This window comes from Schistocerca serialis, chromosome 2 (assembly GCF_023864345.2).
Source record: "Schistocerca serialis cubense isolate TAMUIC-IGC-003099 chromosome 2, iqSchSeri2.2, whole genome shotgun sequence".
NCBI classification, from domain to species: domain Eukaryota; kingdom Metazoa; phylum Arthropoda; class Insecta; order Orthoptera; family Acrididae; genus Schistocerca; species Schistocerca serialis.
The window spans coordinates 1163121312-1163145324 of NC_064639.1; the positions used below are offsets into that span (position 1 = coordinate 1163121312).

The 24013-nt window shown below is 40.3% G+C and overlaps 1 protein-coding gene across 1 annotated transcript in view; it reads right to left on the minus strand.

Annotated features, from left to right (window-relative positions):
* The window catches only part of LOC126456687 (cytochrome P450 9e2-like), a 97552-nt gene that overhangs the window by 57135 nt on the left and 16404 nt on the right, over nucleotides 1–24013 (minus strand). The window contains exon 2 of the mRNA XM_050092429.1: nucleotides 5325–5462. Within this exon, the coding sequence (XP_049948386.1) occupies nucleotides 5325–5462 (138 nt within the window). The remainder of the gene's footprint in view (nucleotides 1–5324; nucleotides 5463–24013) is intronic.

Here is a 24013-nt window from a genome sequence, read left to right on the forward strand (position 1 = left end):
CCTTGCTGTGCTGGTACTGCGAACGGCTGAAAGCAAGGGGAAACTACCGCCGTAATTTTTCCCGAGGGCATGCAGCTTTACTGTATGATTACATGATGATGGCGTCCTCTTGGGTAAAATATTCCGGAGGTAAAATAGTCCCCCATTCGGATATCCGGGCGGGGACTACTCAAGAGGATGTCGTTATCAGGAGAAAGAAAACTGGCGTTCTACGGATCGCAGCGTGGAATGTCAGATCCCTTAATCGGGCAGGTAAGTTAGAAAATTTAAAAAGGGAAATGGATAGGTTGAAGTTAGATATAGTGGGAATTAGTGAAGTTCGGTGGCAGGAGGAACAAGACTTCTGGTCAGGTGACTACAGGGTTATAAACACAAAATCAAATAGGGGTAGTGTAGGAGTAGGTTTAATAATGAATAGGAAAATAGGAATGCGGGTAAGCTACTACAAACATCATAGTGAACGCATTATTGTGGCCAAGATAGATACGAAGCCCACACCTACTGCAGTAGTACAAGTTTATATGCCAACTAGCTCTGCAGATGACGAAGAAATTGAAGAAATGTATGATGAAATAAAAGAAATTATTCAGATTGTGAAGGGAGACGAAAATTTAATTGTCATGGGTGACTGGAATTCGAGTGTAGGAAAAGGGAGAGAAGGAAACATAGTAGGTGAATATGGATTGGGGGACAGAAATGAAAGAGGAAGCCGCCTTGTAGAATTTTGCACAGAGCACAACATTATCATAACTAACTCTTGGTTTAAGAATCATGAAAGAAGGTTGTATACATGGAGGAACCCTGGAGATACTAAAAGGTATCAGATAGATTATATAATGGTAAGACAGAGATTTAGGAACCAGGTTTTAAATTGTAAGATATTTCCAGGGGCCGATGTGGACTCTGACCACAATCTATTGGTTATGACCTGTAGATTAAAACTGAAGAAACTGCAAAAAGGTGGGAATTTAAGGAGATGGGACCTGGATAAACTAAAAGAACCAGAGGTTGTACAGAGATTCAGGGAGAGCATAAGGGAGCAATTGACAGGAATGGGGGAAATAAATACAGTAGAAGAAGAATGGGTAGCTTTGAGGGATGAAGTAGTGAAGGCAGCAGAGGATCAAGTAGGTAAAAAGACGAGGGTTAGTAGAAATCCTTGGGTAACAGAAGAAATACTGAATTTAACTGATGAAAGGAGAAAATATAAAAATGCAGTAAGTGAAACAGGCAAAAAGGAATACAAACGTCTCAAAAATGAGATCGACAGGAAGTGCAAAATGGCTAAGCAGGGATGGCTAGAGGACAAATGTAAGGATGTAGAGGCCTATCTCACTAGGGGTAAGATAGATACCGTCTACAGGAAAATTAAAGAGACCTTTGGAAATATGAGAACGACTTGTATGAATATCAAGAGCTCAGATGGAAACCCAGTTCTAAGCAAAGAAGGGAAAGCAGAAAGGTGGAAGGAGTATATAGAGGGTCTATACAAGGGCGATGTACTTGAGGACAATATTATGGAAATGGAAGAGGATGTAGATGAAGATGAAATGGGAGAAATGATACTGCGTGAAGAGTTTGACAGAGCACTGAAAGACCTGAGTCAAAACAAGGCCCCCGGAGTAGACAATATTCCATTGGAACTACTGACGGCCGTGGGAGAGCCAGTCCTGACAAAACTCTACCATCTGGCGAGCAAGATGTATGAAACAGGCGAAATACCCTCAGACTTCAAGAAGAATATAATAATTCCAATCCCAAAGAAAGCAGGTGTTGACAGATGTGAAAATTACCGAACTATCAGCTTAATAAGTCACAGCTGCAAAATACTAACACGAATTCTTTACAGACGAATGGAAAAACTAGTAAAAGCCAACCTCGGGGAAGATCAGTTTGGATTCCGTAGAAACACTGGAACACGTGAGGCAATACTGACCTTACGACTTATCTTAGAAGAAAGATTAAGGAAAGGCAAACCTACGTTTCTAGCATTTGTAGACTTAGAGAAAGCTTTTGACAATGTTGACTGGAATACTCTCTTTCCAATTCTAAAGGTGGCAGGGGTAAAATACAGGGAGCGAAAGGCTATTTACAATTTGTACAGAAACCAGATGGCAGTTATAAGAGTCGAGGGACATGAAAGGGAAGCAGTGGTTGGGAAGGGAGTGAGACAGGGTTGTAGCCTCTCCCCGATGTTGTTCAATCTGTATATTGAGCAAGCAGTAAAGGAAACAAAAGAAAAATTCGGAGTAGGTATTAAAATTCATGGAGAAGAAATAAAAACTTTGAGGTTCGCCGATGACATTGTAATTCTGGCAGAGATAGCAAAGTACTTGGAAGAGCAGTTGAAGGGAATGGACAGTGTCTTGAAAGGAGGATATAAGATGAACATCAACAAAAGCAAAACAAGGATAATGGAATGTAGTCTAATTAAGTCGGGTGATGCTGAGGGAATTAGATTAGGAAATGAGGCATTTAAAGTAGTAAAGTAGTTTTGCTATTTGGGGAGCAAAATAACTGATGATGGTCGAAGTAGAGAGGATATAAAACGTAGGCTGGCAATGGCAAGGAAAGCGTTTATGAAGAAGAGAAATTTGTTAACATCCAGTATTGATTTAAGTGTCAGGAAGTCATTTCTGAAAGTATTCGTATGGAGTGTAGCCATGTATGGAAGTGAAACATGGACGATAAATAGTTTGGACAAGAAGAGAATAGAAGCTTTCGAAATGTGGTGCTACAGAAGAATGCTGAAGATTAGATGGGTAGATCACATAACTAATGAGGAAGTATTGAATAGGATTGGGGAGAAGAGAAGTTTGTGGCACAACTTGACCAGAAGAAGGGATCGGTTGGTAGGACATGTTCTGAGGCATCAAGGGATCACCAATTTAGTATTGGAGGGCAGCGTGGGGGGTAAAAATCGTAGAGGGAGACCAAGAGATGAATACACTAAGCAGATTCAGAAGGATGTAGGTTGCAGTAGGTACTGGGAGATGAAAAAGCTTGCACAGGATAGAGTAGCATGGAGAGCTGCACCAAACCAGTCTCAGGACTGAAGACCACAACAACAACAGATTGAAGTACGCAATTGTCAAACCTCTTCATAATAGAGGGGACAAGAGTGACTTAAATAATTGTAGACCAATCTCATTGCTGACTTCATTTTCTAAAATATTCGAAAAAGTTATGTATTCAAGAGTAGTCTTACATTTAAGTGAAATTAATTTACTCAGCATGTCACAGTTTGGATTCCGGAAGGGTAACTCGACTGAGAATGCTATCTACACATTTACCCATCAAATAGTACACGCCCTAAATAACAAATTATCGCCAGCTGGTATTTTTTGTGATCTATCCAAGGCATTTGACTGTGTGGATCATGTCACAATCTTAGAAAAACTCAGGTTTTATGGAATTGCAGGCTATAAACACAGATCGTTTGAATCATACTTAACGAACAGAAAGCAAAAAGTTGTTCTGAATAAGACAAATAACGTTGGGAGGGTGGTAAATTCTAGTGAATGTGGAGTTATCAATTTTGGGTCTTCTGCAGTTCCTTCTTCATGTGAATGACCTCTCACTTAACGATCAGCAGGCAAAACTAATACTTTTTACAGATGACACGAGTGTTATAATAAATCCCATTCCAGAAAAAGCAGTTGAAGATATTGTTAAGGATGTCTTTCAAAGAATTATTAAGTGGTTCTCAGGAAATGGACTCTCCCTTAATTTTGAAAATACTCACCATATCCAGTTCTGTACACCGAATAGAGTCATACCGACAATTGATGTAGCATATGAACAGGGCTGAGTTAACAGGGTAGATTTCTCCAAATTTTTGGATGTTCACATTGATGACAGCTTGAACTGGAAGAAACATATTACTGAGCTTCTCAAACAACTAAGTTCAGCTTCTTTCGCTCTTCGTATAATCGCTAGTCCTGTTAATAAACAGATCAGCCTCCTAACGTACTTTGCTATTTCCACTCAATAACGTCTTATGGAATAGTTTTCTAGGGTAACTCACCACTTAGACATAATGTATTGCTTGCATAAAAGAGAATAGTGAGAATAATTAGTGGTGTTCAGGCAAGGACTTCATGTAGGCACATAGCAGTTAGGTATTTTAACTGCACCATCAGAGCACATATATTCGCTAATGAAATTCGTTATAAATAATCCATCTCAATTCGCGAAAAACAGTGATGTTCATTCGTACAACACTAGACGGAAAAATGACCTTTCCTATCCGTTATTGAAGCTGTCAGTTGCTCAAAAAGGAGTACATTATTCAGCAACAAAATTCTTTGATCATTTACCCAACAGCATAATGTGTCTGGCAGGTAGCAGATCAAGTTTTAAATCCAGCTTAAAATCATTTCTTTTGGACAACTCCTTCTATTCCATGGACGAGTTTCTGTTTCAGAACTGGTAAAAAAAAATATATATATAAAAAAATAAATTTGCTCCAAATGTAGTCGCATGTGTAGAACTAAAAATTTCAGTCATATTAATATTAGCACTATTCATGTGTGTATATATATCTTGTAATCTGACTTGTTCCAACATCACATCGATAAAATAATAGTGAAAATGAACTACGGAACATGACATAACTAAACTAAACATCAGGTGCTCTATTAAATACTTGCAATCTGTTTCTGCGTTGTCTAGCAGTAGTCAGCTCAAGCAAAGTGTTCATGTCTTCCATGCAACGCCGAGTATCGACGGAGAGCGTCGGCTTGTTTCGCGTTACAGAGAAAATTATTTTTAAAGCAGAAGTTTACATGCCCATTCGATAGAGTTGTCCCAGTTTAGTCTAGAGCGAGATTCTCTCTATCAGCTTGTATCAACAATGACAGTAAGAGTCGAAGAACAGCCGAGTACCACAACAGCGACCGCACTGCCCCCTGGCCCGCGCTGACTGCTACCAGCAAGCGTGCAGCGCCACTCAGCCGCTGCTGGACGGCTGCTCACTTCTCGTGTTTTACTGTCCCTGTTAATACATATCGATAAAACGAATATCGGACTGGACTAATTTCGGAGAGTTCTAGCGAATGGACACGTAAACCTCCGATTTAAAAATAATTTTGTTTGCAGTGGGAAACAAACCGACGCTTTCAGTTGACACCGGGAAGCGCTTGAAAGACGATACGAGCGGTAATTGTTTGCGCTGACCTCAGCTACACAGTGCAAAAACGAAATTGCAAATAACTGCCGAAACACCAGAGAAAATGCTCCTGACGACTCCTGACCAGGTATAAAACAGGAGAGTTTGCTATGCTATGAAAATAATACTGTTCTCTGATTGTATAGTTACTTACCTGGATATTCGGCAATTTTCTTGTCTAGATAATCAGTCATCTGTTGGCAAATCTCTGACATCGGCATAAACATGCTCTTCATCTTCACTACGGAAAATGCAGGAGTTAATATGGTCCGCATATCACGCCATTCTGTTCCTAAAAAGTATGAAATAACTATAACTACTTAATATTTGTTTACAATGTGCGAAACACAAAATACAAAAAATTCTGATACACTTCCCTCCTCTCGCAGAGTTAGTATGCGAACAAGCTGCGGAGAAAAATTGTACATGTCTTTATTTAGGTACAATTTATGGCGAGTGATTCACATGTTTGAAAAACTGTATAATTAACATACAGTAAAATTATCGACAAATATCTGTTGGGTACACGATACATATCTATTAAATAAACGAGTACGTTAGTTTTTGTGTATTTAATTACACTCCTGGAAATGGAAAAAAGAACACATTGACACCGGTGTGTCAGACCCACCATACTTGCTCCGGACACTGCGAGAGGGCTGTACAAGCAATGATCACACGCACGGCACAGCGGACACACCAGGAACCGCGGTGTTGGCCGTCGAATGGCGCTAGCTGCGCAGCATTTGTGCACCGCCGCCGTCAGTGTCAGCCAGTTTGCCGTGGCATACGGAGCTCCATCGCAGTCTTTAACACTGGTAGCATGCCGCGGCAGCGTGGACGTGAACCGTATGTGCAGTTGACGGACTTTGAGCGAGGGCGTATAGTGGGCATGCGGGAGGCCGGGTGGACGTACCGCCGAATTGCTCAACACGTGGGGCGTGAGGTCCCCACAGTACATCGATGTTGTCGCCAGTGGTCGGCGGAAGGTGCACGTGCCCGTCGACCTGGGACCGGACCGCAGCGACGCACGGATGCACGCCAAGACCGTAGGATCCTACGCAGTGCCGTAGGGTACCGCACCGCCACTTCCCAGCAAATTAGGGACACTGTTGCTCCTGGGGTATCGGCGAGGACCATTCGCAACCGTCTCCATGAAGCTGGGCTACGGTCCCGCACACCGTTAGGCCGTCTTCCGCTCACGCCCCAACATCGTGCAGCCCGCCTCCAGTGGTGTCGCGACAGGCGTGAATGGAGGGACGAATGGAGACGTGTCGTCTTCAGCGATGAGAGTCGCTTCTGCCTCGGTGCCAATGATGGTCGTATGCGTGTTTGGCGCCGTGCAGGTGAGTGCCACAATCAGGACTGCATACGACCGAGGCACACAGGGCCAACACCCGGAATCATGGTGTGGGGAGCGATCTCCTACACTGGCCGTACACCACTGGTGATCGTCGAGGGGACACTGAATAGCGCACGGTACATCCAAACCGTCATCGAACCCATCGTTCTACCATTCCTAGACCGGCAAGGGAACTTGCTGTTCCAACAGGACGATGCACGTCCGCATGTATCCCGTGCCACCCAACGTGCTCTAGAAGGTGTAAGTCAACTACCCTGGCCAGCAAGATCTCCGAATCTGTCCCCCATTGAGCATGTTTGGGACTGGATGAAGCGTCGTCTCACGCGGTCTGCACGTCCAGCACGAACGCTGGTCCAACTGAGGCGCCAGGTGGAAATGGCATGGCAAGCCGTTCCACAGGACTACATCCAGCATCTCTACGATCGTCTCCATGGGAGAATAGCAGCCTGCATTGCTGCGAAAGGTGGATATACACTGTACTAGTGCCGACATTGTGCATGCTCTGTTGCCTGTGTCTATGTGCCTGTGGTTCTGTCAGTGTGATCATGTGATGTATCTGACCCCAGGAATGTGTCAATAAAGTTTCCCCTTCCTGGGACAATGAATTCACGGTGTTCTTATTTCAATTTCCAGGAGTGTATCAGGTTCCGTAGTACCATGCAACCCAAAGCAAAATTACGATACCATAGGAGGTAATAGAGGGAAAGCAACCAAAGTAAACAAGCCTTCGGCTAGAGGGTGAGAGACAATACAGATTAGTGCTACAGTAAAGATGACGTCCTTCAACTTCCATGCAAGGTCTTGACCGTGTCATCTGCAAAAATCTTTTCATCTACCCTCACTCCCAACAATTTAAAATGTCATATTTCAATGATTGTTACACTAGCTTGGGGTACTAACATTTCGCTTTTATGGGAGTTTCGTTTCAGAAGCTGAAAGAATTGCGTTTTGTTGAAGGTAAGCATTAACCTGTTCTCTGAAAGCCGTATGGTGATTTTACCGAATATGGGATTAAATATGTCATTTACATTAGGTCTAAGTTTCTTAGGATAACAGTTATCTCATCTGCAGACGGAAAAGTTTTGCGTCACCTGACACGTTTAGTAGCGCGGATATTTATCAAGAAAAATAATGGATCCAAAATGGAATCTACTGGCACCCCACTTTTCATGACTCCAGTCAGTTTCAAATCTCTTTCTTATTTGTTGACGATGGAGAACAAAGTTCTGCTTTCTACCTCCCAGAAGTGAACTGAACGATTGTTGAGCTTTCTCCATAATCCCACAAAGTTTCAACTTATGCAAAAATATTGCCTAGTCCACAAAGTCAAGTACTTTTCTTAATTAAAAATTTTCCTACTCTCCTAAACTCAGCCGTCAGCGCTACTGGTGCATGACACTTACAATAATAAACTGCGTTGTCTGTGACTACAAGAGTCTTCCACCCAAGCAACGAGTCTGCCAACAAATTGTGTATACTCAGAATCCCCCCCCCATGAACCATGGACCTTGCGCTTGGTGGGGAGGCTTGCGTGCCTCAGCGATACAGATGGCCGTACCGTAGGTGCAACCACAACGGAGGAGTATCTGTTGAGAGGCCAGACAAACGTGTGGTTCCTGAAGAGAGGCAGCAGCCTTTTCAGTAGTTGCATGGGCAACAGTTTGGATGATTGACTGATCTGGCCTTGTAACATTAACCAAAACGGCCTTGCTGTGCTGGTACTGCGAAAGGCTGAAAGCAAGGGGAAACTACAGCCGTATTTTTTCCCGAGGAGATGCAGCTTTACTGTATGATTAAATGATGATGGCGTCCTCTTGGGTAAAATATTCCGGAGGTAAAATAGTCCCCCATTCGGATCTCTGGGCGGGGCTACTCAGGAGGACGTCGTTATCAGGAGAAAGAAAACTGGCGTTCTACGGATCGGAGCGTGGAATGTCAGATCCCTTAATCGGGCAGGTAGGTTAGAAAATTTAAAAAGGGAAATGGATAGGTTAAAGTTAGATATAGTGGGAATTAGTGAAATTCGGTGGCAGGAGGAACAAGACTTTTGGTCAGGTGAATACAAGGTTATAAATACAAAATCAAATAGGGGTAATGCAGGAGTAGGTTCAATAATAAATAAAAAAATAGGAGTACGGGTAAGCTACTACAAACAGCATAGTGAACGCATTATTGTGGCCAAGATAGACACGAAGCCCACGCCCACTACAGCAGCACAAGTTTATATGCCAACTAGCTCTGCAGATGATAAAGAAATAGATGAAATGTATGACGAGATAAAAGAAATTATTCAGATAGTGAAGAGAGACGAAAATTTAATAGTCATGGGTTACTGGAATTCGTCAGTAGGAAAAGGGAGAGAAGGAAACATAGTAGGTGAATATGGATTGGGGGGAAGAAATGAAAGACAAAGCCGCCTTGTAGAATTTTGCACAGAGCATAACTTAATCATAACTAACACTTGGTTCAAGAATCATAAAAGAAGGTTGTATACCTGGAAGAATCCTGGAGATACTAAAAGGTATCAGATAGATTATATAATGGTAAGACAGAGATTTAGGAACAAGGTTTTAAATTGTAAGACATTTCCAGGGGCAGATGTGGACTCTGACCACAATCTATTGGTTCTGAGCTGTAGATTAAAACTGAAGAAACTGCAAAAAGGTGGGAATTTAAGGAGATGGAACCTGGATAAACTGACTAAACCAGAGGTTGTACAGAGTTTCAGGGAGAGCATAACGGAACAACTGACAGGAATGGGGGAAAGAAATACACTAGAAGAAGAATGGGTAGCTCTGAGGGATGAAGTAGTGAAGGCAGCAGACGATCAAGTAGGTAAAAAGACGAGGGCTAATAGAAATCCTTGGGTAACAGAAGAAATATTGAATTTAATTGATGAAAGGAGAAAATATAAAAATGCAGTAAATGAAGCAGGCAAAAAGGAATACAAACGTCTCAAAAATGAGATCGACAGGAAGTGCAAAATGGCTAAGCAGGGATGGCTAGAGGACAAATGTAAGGATGTAGAGGCTTGTCTCACTAGGGGTAAGATAGATACTGCGTACAGGAAAATTAAAGAGACCTTTGGAGATAAGAGAACCACTTGTATGAATATCAAGAGCTCAGATGGCAACCCAGATCTAAGCAAAGAAGGGAAGGCAGAAAGGCGGAGGGTTTATACAAGGGCATTGTACTTGAGGACAATATTATGGAAATGGAAGAGGATGTATATGAAGACGAAATGGGAGATAAGACACTGCGTGAAGAGTTTGACAGAGCACTGAAAGACCTGAGTCGAAACAAGGCCCCGGGAGTAAACAACATTCCATTAGAACTACTGATGGCCTTGGGAGAGCCAGTCCTGACAAAACTCTACCATCTGGTGAGCAAGATGTATGAGACAGGCGAAATACCCTCAGACTTCAAGAAGAATATAATAATTCCAATCCCAAAGAAAGCAGGTGTTGACAGATGTGAAAATTACCGAACTGTCAGTTTAATAAGTCACAGCTGCAAAATACTAACGCGAATTCTTTACAGACGAATGGAAAAACTGGTAGAAGCGGACCTCGGCGAAGATCAGTTTGGATTCCGTAGAAATGTTGGAACACGTGAGGCAATACTAACCTTACGACTTATCTTAGAAGAAAGATTAAGAAAAGGCAAACCTACGTTTCTAGCATTTGTAGACTTAGAGATAACTTTTGACAATGTTAACTGGAATACTCTCTTTCAAATTCTGAAGGTGGCAGGGGTAAAATACAGGGAGCGAAAGGCTATTTACAATTTGTACAGAAACCAGATGGTAGTTATAAGAGTCGAGGGACATGAAAGGGAAGCAGTGGTTGGGAAAGGAGTGAGACAGAGTTGCAGCCTCTCCCCGATGTTATTCAATCTGTATATTGAGCATGCAGTAAAGGAAACAAAAGAAAAATTCGGAGTAGGTATTAAAATTCATGGAGATGAAGTAAAAACATTGAGGTTCGCCGATGACATTGTAATTCTGTCAGAGATGGCAAAGGACTTGGAAGAGCTGTTGAACGGAATGGACAGTGTCTTGAATGGAGGATATAAGATGAACATCAACAAAAGCAAAACGAGGATAATGGAATGTAGTCAAATTAAATCGGGTGATGCTGAGGGAATTAGATTACGAAATGAGACACTTAAAGTAGTAAAGGAGTTTTGCTATTTAGGGAGTAAAATAACTGATTATGGTCGAAGTAGAGAGGACATAAAATGTAGACTGGCAATGGCAAGGAAATCGTTTCTGAAGAAGAAAAATTTGTTAACATCGAGTATAGATTTAAGTGTCAGGAAGTCGTTTCTGAAAGTATTTGTATGGAGTGTAGCCATGTATGGAAGTGAAACATGGACGATAAATAGTTTGGACAAGAAGAGAATAGAAGCTTTCGAAATGTGGTGCTACAGAAGAATGCTGAAGATAAGGTGGGTAGATCACGTAACTAATGAGGAGGTATTGAATAGGATTGGGGAGAAGAGAAGTTTGTGGCACAACTTGACAAGAAGAAGGGATCGGTTGGTAGGACATGTTTTGAGGCAACAAGGAATCACAAATTTAGCATTGGAGGGCAGCGTGGAGGGTTAAAATCGTAGAGGGAGACCAAGAGATGAATACACTAAGCAGATTCAGAAGGATGTAGGTTGCAGTAAGTACTGGGAGATGAAGAAGCTTGCACAGGATAGAGTAGCATGGAGAGCTGCATCAAACCAGTCTCAGGACTGAAGACCACAACAACAACAACAGAATCGACAAACCGCTGATAGCCCAAGAAGATATCAAATTTCTTTACCCTCCGAAAAAATACATACAGAGTTGTTGAAGACTTGTAATGATTCTGTTTATTCATTTTAAGAGTTTAGAAATCTGACTATGAAATGGGAACGATGATTAATGGTTTAGTGTACCGTCGACTACAGGATCATTAGAGAGAAGCACGACGATGTCTTTTTTAAGAAAATCGTCTCATCGTTCACTTTAATAAAATTTAGGGAAAGAATCGAAAACCTACGCCAAGATATCCCTAGATGAAATTAAACATCACTTCTCTTAAACACGAGTCCCGTCTAATAAGCCATGTTCCACATGTTTTGGTATTGAATCTTCAGAATTCAAACGTGTCTGTACTTTTTTAGACAATCAAAGAAAACATGGAAAAAGCACCCGCCTCATTAGCTGAGGTCGCTGTCGTACGCCTGAACTGTGGCGCTCGGCTCAGAGGTATTTGGTTTGAATCTTGATGGTGGAAAAAATTGCACCATGGGAATTTGACAGGCCAGCGGAGAATTGGTGGCGTAAGGTTCCCAATCGCCAGACTTTTCCTTAATGTCCCAGGTTAAATTCCAAACCTCTCCGCAGTCTTTCGTGGCGTGCGCTGTTGCTGGTGGTACATCTGCCGGATGGAGACGTTAAGTTCGGTGACACCTTTAGTGCTGTTCGAGAGGAGCTGGCTTCTCCCATCACCATACAACACAAACATGACATTACACTACATAAACTTATCACACTCAATAAGACAGGTATCTAGTGTTTCGCCCCTACTGTTCGATCTATATATCGAAGAAGCAATGACGGAAACAAAGGAAAAGTTCTAGAGTGGAATTAAAATTCTAGATAAACGGATATCAGTGATAAGATTCGATTATGACATTGCTACCCTCATTGAAAGCGAAGAAGAATTACAGGCTGTGCTGAATGGAATGAACAGTCTAATGAGTACAATTTATGGACTGAGAATAAATCGAAGACAGACTAAAGTAAGGAGAAGTAGCAGCAATGGGAAAAGTGCGTAACTTAACATCAAGGTTGGTGATCGCAAAGTAGATGAAGTTAAGGAATTCTGCAGCCTAAGCAGTGGCAAAAATAGCATTCCTGCACAAGAGAAGTCTGTTACGTTTGGAGTACTGCATTGTACGGTAATGAAACATAGACTATGGAAAAACAGAAACAGAAGAATTTCGAATCATTTGAGATGTGGCGCTACAGACTAATGTTAAAATTAGGTGGACTAATAAGCTGAGGAATGAGGAGGTTCTTCGCGGAAACGGCGAGGAAAGGAATGTGTGGAAAACAATGACAAGAAAAAGGGACAATTCTTAAGGACATCTGTTAAGACATCAGGGAACAACTTTCTTGGTACTGCAGGGAGCTGTAGAAGGTAAAAATTGTAGAAGACAGAGATTGGAATACATCCAGTAAATAACTGAGGACGCAGGTCGCATGTGCTGCTCCGACATGAGGAGGCTGGCACAAACAGAAAAAAAAAAAGAAAACTCACTAGATACACTGACAAATCTCACACACCGCAAGGAAACAAGTCATTTAGGGCGGAGGAAGAACCGACCCATGTGGATCGCTCAACCAGCACTGCCTTATGATTCTTCCTCTCTTTATCGAAAAAAAATGCAATAGTTTATTGTCCGTCGGATACTCAACATTTATCATATAGCTGACGTCATTAATATATATATAAATTATATTTATGATAAATTTACATTATACTTTCTGACCATAATTAAGGAAAAAATTATTAGTAGTGTTTGGGCTTCTTTAATAACATAATTGAAAGAAAACAGCCCTCGCTCACTATTTTCAACGAAATTAACCAGGTTTCTACACTGCTAGGAGTGTCTTCCTCAGGATTTAAATCAAAGAATGCTCTATAACATGGTCACAGAATTACGACTAAAAACGTATGATACAGAGTATACGTACAGAATCATCGTGAAAGATTGGCAGTACTTATATGTCATTTAGAAAATAATAAATACGCCATGAGGGCATTAGTTACAAAGAAATTTAAGATAAAAAATTGTGATGGCGAGCCACTAAGGTCTGCTCGTTACTTGCGTGGTTACGGGTTGCAAACGGACTGAAGGTGGCCGCGTTGACAACTGCGGCCAGGAGTACACGGCACTGCAACGAGCGCGCCATCTGGTAGCCGTAGAATAAACTTCCTTGATCTGACGCTTACCATAGAAACAAATACAATTTATTTCAATATATTTCGTAAAGTAACATATACCGACCAGATCGTTCCTGCATCTTCTACACATCCACAATCGCATAAAAAAGGTTCCTGTCATTCTTCTGTTCACAGAGCCATTTCCATCACACTCTCTAAAGAAAAGTTCAACGACGAAATCAGTTTACTTAAAACAACAGCAGTTAACAACGAATATAAACCTAACATAGTAGATGACGTCCTTAAAAAGAAAACTGCTAAAATAATTACTACGCTAGGCACTTCTGTTAACTGGTGTAACTCAAAAAAATACTTCTCTATTCCTTTTGTGGGGCCTATTTCTTATCAGATCCAACGCATACTTCGAAAAAACTACGATTGCAACGTTGCTTTTTCTACTAATAACAATTAGAAAAAACTTTATTCATAATTTACATTCTATTCGTTCCTCTTTAGAAAATTCTGGTCTCTACAAAACTGTCTGTGATACTTGCTCCTCTTTTTTTGTGCAGGTTGCCGAAATGTTCTTTTCTTTCTAAGGTAGTCCTGTGTTTTCCAATTATCAAATGTTTCTTGGCTGTATTTCACGTCAATATTGCTTTCTACAAGTTGTTATTCAGTCCTATCTACAGTTTCATGAGAATGTTTTATGTTTTATTTTACTGTTACCGGTATAAGCTTCGATGTAGACAAAATTTTACGTTGTATGCTACTATTAAGCAAACATTGCTTCCTATTATGTACCAAATACTGTTCTTTTATATTCTTTTCTGCCTATATTTCAATGTGAAATAGCCTAATTGTATCTACGGCTACTAGATGGCGCGCTCGTTGCAGTGCCGCGCTCTCCTGGCCGCATTTGTCAACGCGGCCACCTTCAGTCCGTTTGCAACCTGTAACCACGCAAGTAACGAGCAGACCCTAAATTTCTTTGTGACTAATGTCCTTTTGGCATTTTTATTATTTTATAAATGACATATAAGTACTGCCAATCTTTAACGATGATTCTGTACTTATATTATGTATCATAAGTTTTTAGTCATAATTCTGTGGCCATGTTATAGACCATTCTTTGATTTAAATTCCGAGGAAGACACTCCTAGCAGTGTCGAAACCCGGTTAATTTCGTTAAAAATAGTGAGCGAGGGCTGTTTTCTTTCAGTTATAACTATTCACGGTCTCTGAACGTGCAGCCATGTACAAAATTTTCTTTAATAATAATCTGATTTATTTTCTGACCTATTTTGGTACTGTGGAAGAAACATGCGTTCACGACCTAGCATCAGAAATAGTTTTGCAACGGATAATCATGTACTGACACGGATACAGGAGAAAACGTAAGGTTCGGAGGCACGGTCAAGGGTGGTAAAATACTAGGGGTTACCTGTGCCACAGCAGTATCATTTTTAAGTTAGAGAGAACAGAAAAAAAAACAAGTTTTAAGATTAAACCTTTAGTTTGAGAGAGATATCTAATACACTGCACCAGTGCAAACAGCTGTTCGCTAAAAATTTTCAACAATCACCAGAAATTTTATTGACACCTATTTGTATCGATGTGGAATGCTATCTATTTTACTGGATCAGAATATTCGTCGACTGAGTATTTTGCTAGATCAGAATATTCGTGGACTCAGGAGTGAAATTAGTGAACTACTTATTTCCACTGATTAATCAAAGTTGTTAATCTGCTGTGTCTCTGAACATCATGTGGCCATTCATATACGATTGTTAAGTGCTACAAGATTTAGTTTACCATCTAACTTTTGTAAGGCGAAAATAGGTAAAGTAAGAAATTTCACTTTCATCAGGAATTATTATAAATTTAAGAACGTATGTGTGTTTAGAGCAGCATATGGAAACATGTGCAACAGAAGTACTATTTCTTGCAATCTTTTAGAATACTGACTGTATACCAAACACCTGCAGTTGATTGTAATCTGTTCATGAATCAGATCGAAGCGCTATTGGCCTCTTTAATTGTAAAAAAATGAAGAAATAGTTTACTACAGATTTTTTTTAAATCCCTTCAAGTAAGAATTTATTGTAATCAGTAACATCAACAGTCAGCTTAATTCATTCTGTAAACTAACCAACTACGGTGACAAACGCTGAAGACCTTGATATTCAATTTTTACATTAAAAATTGGAAAAGATAAAAATCGGTTTCTTAACCATCTAATTACAAATCATATATTGTCAAAATCGCAGTATGGATTTCTAAAGGTTTCCTATATTTACAAAGTTTATAGCAAGTATTGTATGCACTTAGTTCGTTAACTAATACACTACACGTTATTGGTATAGTCTGTGATCAGTCAAAGCCATATGTGTAAATCACAACATCCTTTTAAGTAAATTAGTATATAATGGTGTTACAGGAAATGCTGCAAAACGTTTCAGATCGTATCTGTCTGACGGGAAACAAAGAGTATCAACGGGGAAGAGTCTTACATTAGTAATCAACGAGGAGCTAATTACATATAATGTCCCACAAACTTCCATCTTATTCCTCTTACCTTTTCTTGTTTCTATTAATAACTTATCAGTGACTATTACCAGATGCCAAGTCTGTTCTGTTTGCAGATGATACAGACATTGCAATAGCTATGAAATCAAAAATAGTTTTAGAAAGATTCGTTAACGGAATTACTAAAAGCAGTGTTGAAATTGCAAGAGGCGCCCCCCAGAACAAGACCAAAATATGATAAGAAGGAGGTAAACGAAGCTAACAGTGTTAAATTCTTGGGTTTACAACTTAGTCGTAAATTCAATTCGGGAGGATCATATCAAGGAAACAACTCTTCATGTGGATTGCAGATGTGGTCGAACAAAGGTAACATAAAAATAAAAACGCTAGCATACTTCGCTTACTTTCATTCTTATTTATCTTATGTGACAATTTTTTGGAGAAACTCAACACGCCACGCTTAATTTTTCCCAATCCAAAAGCGTTTAGTACGAATTACTTGTAGTGCGAACTCAAGAACATTCTGTGAAAGTCTGTTCAAGAAACTTTTGATACTTACAACCACTTCCAGACATAATTATTCCGGTGTGAAATTTGTTAAAAAGAATATGGCTCTTTTTCAAACGAACAGATTATTTCATGGAATCTATACTAGAAATAAGAATAATTTTCTCAAAGATTTAAAGTCTCTTACTTTGGTCCAGAATGATGTTTATTATTCGAGGACACACACTTTCAGTAACTTGCCAATACCCATAAAAAGTTTGATTAGTAATAAAGATCAGTTTAAGAGGAGCCTAAATGGTTTTTTTGATGGCCAACTCCTTCCATTCTGTTGACGAATTCGTTAGTAGGACCAACTGGTGTGTGCATATTATTAATAATGTCAAGTAATGTGAAGGTTGCGTAAAATCTGACTTTCGCACATTTTCAGTATAGAGACGTGATCATGTAAATATCTGTTGTAAACTGATTTCCCCTTCCACGATGCGCAGCTACAGCAGCCAAATAATTGTCTTATGCACCTCAGCGTACTGTATATTTACATATTTTATTACAAGTTTCTCATTACCTTTGAAATGAAAATACGTTTAAGATTTTTTGACTTACTTCACATCAGTCAGGACCACTTTTCTTGGAATGTGTGGAAGGACATTAGTATACCGTCCTATTTTTTAAATATGTATTAAAGCTTTTTTTATTTTTAACGTCTCCTCTTTCTGAATCTGTGGAACAAAACGTGCTTCTACTCTAATGTAATTAAAGACTGTTTAATTTGCCGGCCCGGCTGTGGCTACTTCTTTCGGGAAGCAAAAGCTATTTTCTTACGGATTACCTCGAAAAAGGTAGAACAATAACTGGAAAATATTACGCCTGGATTTATGAAACGCGTCTCTTATTTATCGGGTTTAGCACTCTCTAACGCCAAAGTAAATTTGGAACTGGAAATTATTATCAGTTTGATGAAGCTGTTATAACAGCTGCAGATGACTGTTCACATGCTTTCCAGACTCGTACAACTGTGATGGAATCTATTCACTTGAAAAATGTTAAGAGTATCTGCATTGGCAGAAGATCATTCGAAATGGAACACACTCTTCTGTTACTTAGGCAAGTACAGGTTGTAGGGAGCAGCGATTGTTGATTGTTTGTGAACAATTATATCAGTACGGTGACTTGCTGCGCATCATAGAGGTACGAGGAACAAGTCCTTTGGCACGTGGTTAAAGTTGACTCTCCTTATTCAACAACGTTCGCAGCTATTAAGCACAATTTCTTTTATCGTTCCTTCTTGGCTCTAAGACTGATTCAGATTTTTGCACACGCGGCATCATAATTATATTGTCAGAGTTTGCAATGAAACGTGGCCGAATAACTAGTCTACATCTACATCTACATCTACATCCATACTCCGCAAGCCACCTGACGGTGTGTGGCGGAGGGTACCCTGAGTACCTCTATCGGTTCTCCCTTCTATTCCAGTCTCATATTGTTCGTGGAAAGAAGGATTGTCGGTACGCCTCTGTGTGGGCACTAATCTCTCTGATTTTATCTTCATGGTCTCTTCGCGAGATATACGTAGGAGGGAGCAATATACTGCTTGACTCCTCGGTGAAGGTATGTTCTCGAAACTTCAACAAAAGCCCGTACCGAGCTACTGAGCGTCTCTCCTGCAGAGTCTTCCACTGGAGTTCATCTATCATCTCCGTAACGCTTTCGCGATTACTGTTCCTTCAATAAGCTCACAGACAACTCCATATTTTCCGGGGGTAAACAATACCCGTTCTCATAGCAATATCAAATCCGCTGTAGATTATCAGAGACTCTGTAGGGAAACATTGTCACAGTAGAAACGTACACAACTCTTGGCCAGGCCAATACACCGAGAGTTTTATTGAAGAGGTTCCGAGCAGGTGGTCAAACTGGGGATCTTATATTCGAATTAGCGCTACGATTTTCTCTTACTAAAAGCTGTTTTCGAAACGTTGTTATGCATCCGACATTCGAGACTGAGTTATAAAATTTATAAGCCTGTTACCTTTTTACTTGCCACTTCCTGTTACAGTTACGACTTCATCCATCTTCCGATTATCTGGAAACGTAGAATGGCAATACACTTGTTAAAAAAACTCGGCGGCGATCTCTTCCGTTCCTAGCACTCTGTGCTCTGTAACTTTCTTGTTTAGCAGCATACGCAGAATCGCTGTTATTTAGAGTTCAGAGAAATTATACGTAGCTATATCACCGTAATATTATTTTAGGTGCCTTCGTATGATGTTAATGCAGTCGTCTGTCTGAAGCCTAATAAGAAATGAAACAAGATAATGTATTTAAGATTCGCACGACCGCACGAGAAGCAAATTCGCTTTTTTACTATATGAAACGTTTGCGTCAAGGCTATAACGGCAGATTACTGCTTATGTAATTCTTCTGGGTTTTTGCTTCTCCAACAATAATAATTTGACAGAGTCCTGTTGTGAGTGAACTTTGGCTTTTGCGAAGACGAAGTACAGTCAGTCCTGCATTTGGATCGTCAGTGTGAAGCACGACAGTGAATGGCTGCCACCTGTCTATGTTATCAGTATTAATATCGTCGTTGTCCCTAATATTCGGCCTTAATCAGTTCCTCTTTTCTTTATTAAAAACGAAAGTGGTGCCAAATTAGCATGTATTTCAAAATATTGTCTCTGCATACCAATAAATTACAATCCATAAAGTGTGTGGGACTTACGTCACACAGCTGTTCTACAAATATCTAAGCAATAGGTTACTTAAGGAAGCGAAAAATAATTCGACAAACACTATCAAACACGCTGGAGCTAACAGAAAAATGCCGGTGCTGTGACGGACATTTTTCCCGTTTTAACTAGCGTTGTATATATTTTTCGTAATCCAAGACATTATGTAGGTTCAAATGTCTTTTTATACAAATAATATATGTATAAAGGTATTTTTGTTGTATTACATGTATGATAAAATGCAAAATTCTGTGTAAATATCATGTGTAAGTAGAAAATGCTATGGACCACTAGAATAAAGTTTGGTGAGGGAGGTGCGAGTTGGTCATTACCGCATTCGGAGCAGTTCACATTCGGAAATTTCAGAAGGGATGAGCTTATTTCAAGTCAAATTTCGACAGCAGCCAACAGCGTGAGACTAGATGGAGGCAAGATTTTAAAAAGCTTAGAGACTCAAACAGTTCAATGGAAATCATTGCAAGAGCAATGAAGAATCTTCCAGAGATATTAGCTTTGTAAATAAAAACCGCCTTTTCTTTCTGCAATATATTTTATTTTCTCCAGGCGCATTTCGCCTTTCACTTTAAGGCGTCTTCAGTGTAACGTAGAATGATGCGGTTTTGATATACGATATTTGTAGACTGTAAAACAGTTCACATGTTGTATTATACGCCAATAAGTGCTTACTTACAGTTATTCGCGCCTGTGGCTCGCGACTGCGTCTCTTATCAGCAGGTCACTTTCTGGAAGTCACACTATAACTTCACTTACGAAACAAAGGTGCGTTCTCATGTTACGAACTTTTTTCTTCACAATTTTCATATTTTTTGCGCTAATTGCCGTGGAGCACTACTAATCTACCGTCACTAGTTGTAGGTACTGATAATGGTGTCATTGTAACGAGTCGTTAAATTTAAGGACAACACATAGAGTATCGAAATTTCGTCGGAGGAGAGAACCTGACGAGGAAAGATACAGAAAATGAAGGACATAAGAACCGAAGATTTAACAATTAGAGAGATGCTGAAGATGGTGGAAGAATCGAAAAATCCAAGACATCAGATGGGCAAGAATTGTGCGAGTTTCATCAAAGAAACGAGAATGAATTGCACGTAGCAGCGACTTTGTACTTAGATGATAGCAGCTATTATTTTGACTAAGACCAGCGGATGAACAGTTACCGCGGATGTGCAGACGGTACAGCAGTAACTGTTCAGCGAACCTTACGCCACTGAAACTAGTCTTGGAACAGTGCAATGTTTGTTAAAGTGATGTACTGTGAAGGCCATAGCACACGTTGATCCTAAAATGTAAACTATAAATAAGGTGACGCCACGACATTCAAATAAATTAATGTTATCCAACCTAAGCAAATTCTAAATCTTTCTGCAATGTTGTATCTGTTTATCTACCAGTGACTGAGTGTGTGTAAACTCTGGTTCGAGTTGCAGGCGTAGACGTGAGACGTGGCCACGGATAAGTTCCTTGTAGGCATCACTCAGTTCTGATTTATTTTGGCGAAACAGCGGACAGTTGTAGAGACATCAATTCAAGTGTTGTTTGTTGACAGTTAGTGATAGAGCAGTATTCCAGTCTTGTTTATCAATCAGTACAACATTTATTTGTAATTAAGCAGATTTGGAAATGTCCATTATTGGATTTGATCCTCTTATATCTCGCAGGTGACACCCAATAATGGCGATAAAATAGATGAATGTCATAAAAATGTCTCGGCCAACAAACACGTCAGATATGCCCTGCCGTGCACCGTTAATAACCATTCGGATCTTATGACAGGCATATCTTAAACACTTCGCACACAGCACCAGGTACAGTTCAGAGGCAATGTGAGCTCAGATGTGGCAGTAAACAGTTTAATCGGAAATGTCTTTTCTTCTGATTGGCTAACAGGTTAATCTTGTATTTTTTTACGTAAAATGCCCAGAAGGAGTAATGAGGACTTTGTGCTTGTCGTGCGACATACATACTTTATACACTGCGGCGCACTGCAACATTAAGTAAAGTAACAAAAAGTACTTCTTTTTTCGTCGTCAGCCTTATGGTTCGTTTAATGTGGTCCGCCATGCCTTCTTCTCTTCTGGCAATCTTATTATCTCAGTTGAGCAGTTACAGCCAAATCCCCAGTTATTTGTTGGCTATATTCCGATCTACAGTTTCTTTCCCATCTACGAGTCCTTCTAGTAATATAAACATCATTCCCTGATGTCTTACCAACACCTATCATCCAGTCTCTACTTCTAATCAGTGTTTTCCACATATTTCTTTCCTCGCCTATTCTGCGGAGAATTTCCTCATTTGCTGCGAGTCGACCTAATTTTCAATATATTTCTCCAACGTCACGTAGCTGAAACACTTCGATTCTCTTCTTTTCTGGTTCTCGCAACGTCCATGATTCAATTCGAAACGCTGTGTAAGCCCTCCTCCGTAATTTTAGAAAGGTCTAATGTTGGGTGAGAGATTTAAGTTCAGCCACGAACGCACAGAAAAACTAAGCTGTAGCCCAACTTTCAGTCCGGAACCGCGCTGCTGCTACGGTCGCAGATTCGAATCCTGCCTCGGTCATGGACGTGTGTGATGTCCATAGGTTAGTTATGTTTAAGTACTTCTAAGTCAAGAGGACTGATGACCTCAGATATTAAGTCCCATAGTGCTTAGAGCCATTTTTTGTAGTCCAACTGTATTTGGCGTAACTGTACTTGCCTTAGAATTAGCAATAAGGGCTGTTCAGGTTTATCTGAAATAAAAATGGCTTCCTTTAACTTGATTTATTTAGCTTCAGACAAAAGAGAAAGCTTCTAACTGCATCACACTCATTCCTTTGACGATATTGACATATTTTAAAGTCCGTGTGTTCCAAAAATGGCCACGGACGATTCAGCGTTGCTGTTCCCACTAAATATTTCCCTCAACGCGCCACTGTACACTTAATGACATTCAATTTAGCGTAATTACGCTTCACAGCTCTTTTAATACGTGTTCAATCAAGCGCGGACCGAGTCTTCCTCTCTACTGCCATTGCGCCCACGCTACTAACTGGCATTGTTGACACAGAAGAGGTATATAATCAACAGAAAGAGACATTAACAGCTCTCTGGGTAGCGGCAACAAGCAACACTGCCTTATTTTGTAACGCCAAGACATTGAACATATTAGTTACATGTGGATGGAAGAGAAGCTTCCAAAGTGTAACGTAAAAGTATTTTCTGAGTCATAAATTGTCGTCTCCGGCCCACTCGCCTAATATAGGGTGCCTATGAAGCTGTTTTCTCGGATAGCTAGACAACAATTCAAGCAAATCATATTAATGGAGTTTACTACAGTAAATTGAATTGACAATACGTAACTTAAGCGGAGCTACAATGCGGTGCCGCAAGCAAATGGCGGCATGCAAATAATCAATGTCCTTCCACATACACGGTTTCCATACAGGCAAACAACAGTGTCCACAGGCCACGTCTCATCTTCCAGCGAGCCGCCTCTCGTGCGGCCGCGGCCTGCTTCTTGTAGAGGCCTCCGCTGTCGTGGTGAAGTACCAGCCGGCGTACTATTGGCTGACGCCGTCTCACAGCCTTCTCTAGGCTGTTACGTTCCAGGCCGACGTGCCGGCACTTGACTTTACGCCGGAACATTAATCATGACCGGTTCATGTTCGAAAAGGCAAAACGGATGTTAAGAAATCGTCAAACTTTATACCTTTATGTGCTGAGACAGTCGGGACGAGACCAAGTTTATTTACTGGGTTTGATCCTGGTATGGCCGAGCGGTTCTAGGCGCTACTGCAGGATCCGCGCGACCGCTACGGTCGCAGGTTCGAATCCTGCCTCGGGCATGGATGTGTGTGGTGTCCTTAGGTTAGTCAGGTTTAAGTAGTTCTAAGTTCTAGGGGACTGATGACCTCAGATGTTAAGATGGCTCAGAACCATTTTTTATTTTGATCCCGTAACAGTATCCTCTGAATTTAGACAGGAATGTCATTACTGCAGTCTGATAACGTTGCAGTTAAAACATTACATCACTTGCAGGTTACATCATTTGTGCAAAACTAAATCATTGGAACATCCGACGATTGTACACAAAGTTAATACTGTTTAAATGAAAATAATAGGTCTCTCTTGTACGTTGGCCTACTTAACGTAGAAACGTAGTCTCACCAACATTTCAGCGTCGAACAACTGTAGGCAGTAGCGGTTCGTGAGTATACATTCTGGGTGTTCGCGAATTTTTAGATTCAGATAAATCTGAGAGTGTGAAATTAATTGCATCTGCTGTATAACAGTCATGCTTTTCCAGGACAAAGTCATAGCTAAACATGAACAGACTTTTTATTCCGCATGTTACATGAAAATACGAAAGCATTTTGTCATTATTTTGTAAAGGAAAAACTAATTTTTGTTTATTTTCTTTTTGCATGGATACGAGTGCAACAAAAGGCATATTATATGAAAACGAGGAGCAGAGAATTAAAAGAACCTATTTATCCACCAGCGGGGGAGATTGACTATGCAGAGAAGATAAGAAATTTGCGCAACAGCTTGCATGATTATGCTTAGTAGCGTCTCTCTTGGCGTATTTAGCTTTCTTTCCTTTTTCCACACCGTTTCCCTAATAGAAAATTTATTAATCGAAAGGACTCAAAAACCATACCAAACTTAGACTCATCAGTATAGTGTAAATTATTACGAAAAATTCAATCATTTGCGTCGTAATACTTTCCTGCAAATTGACAGGAATTTATCGAAACGCGATTTCAGGTGTAAGATTTATT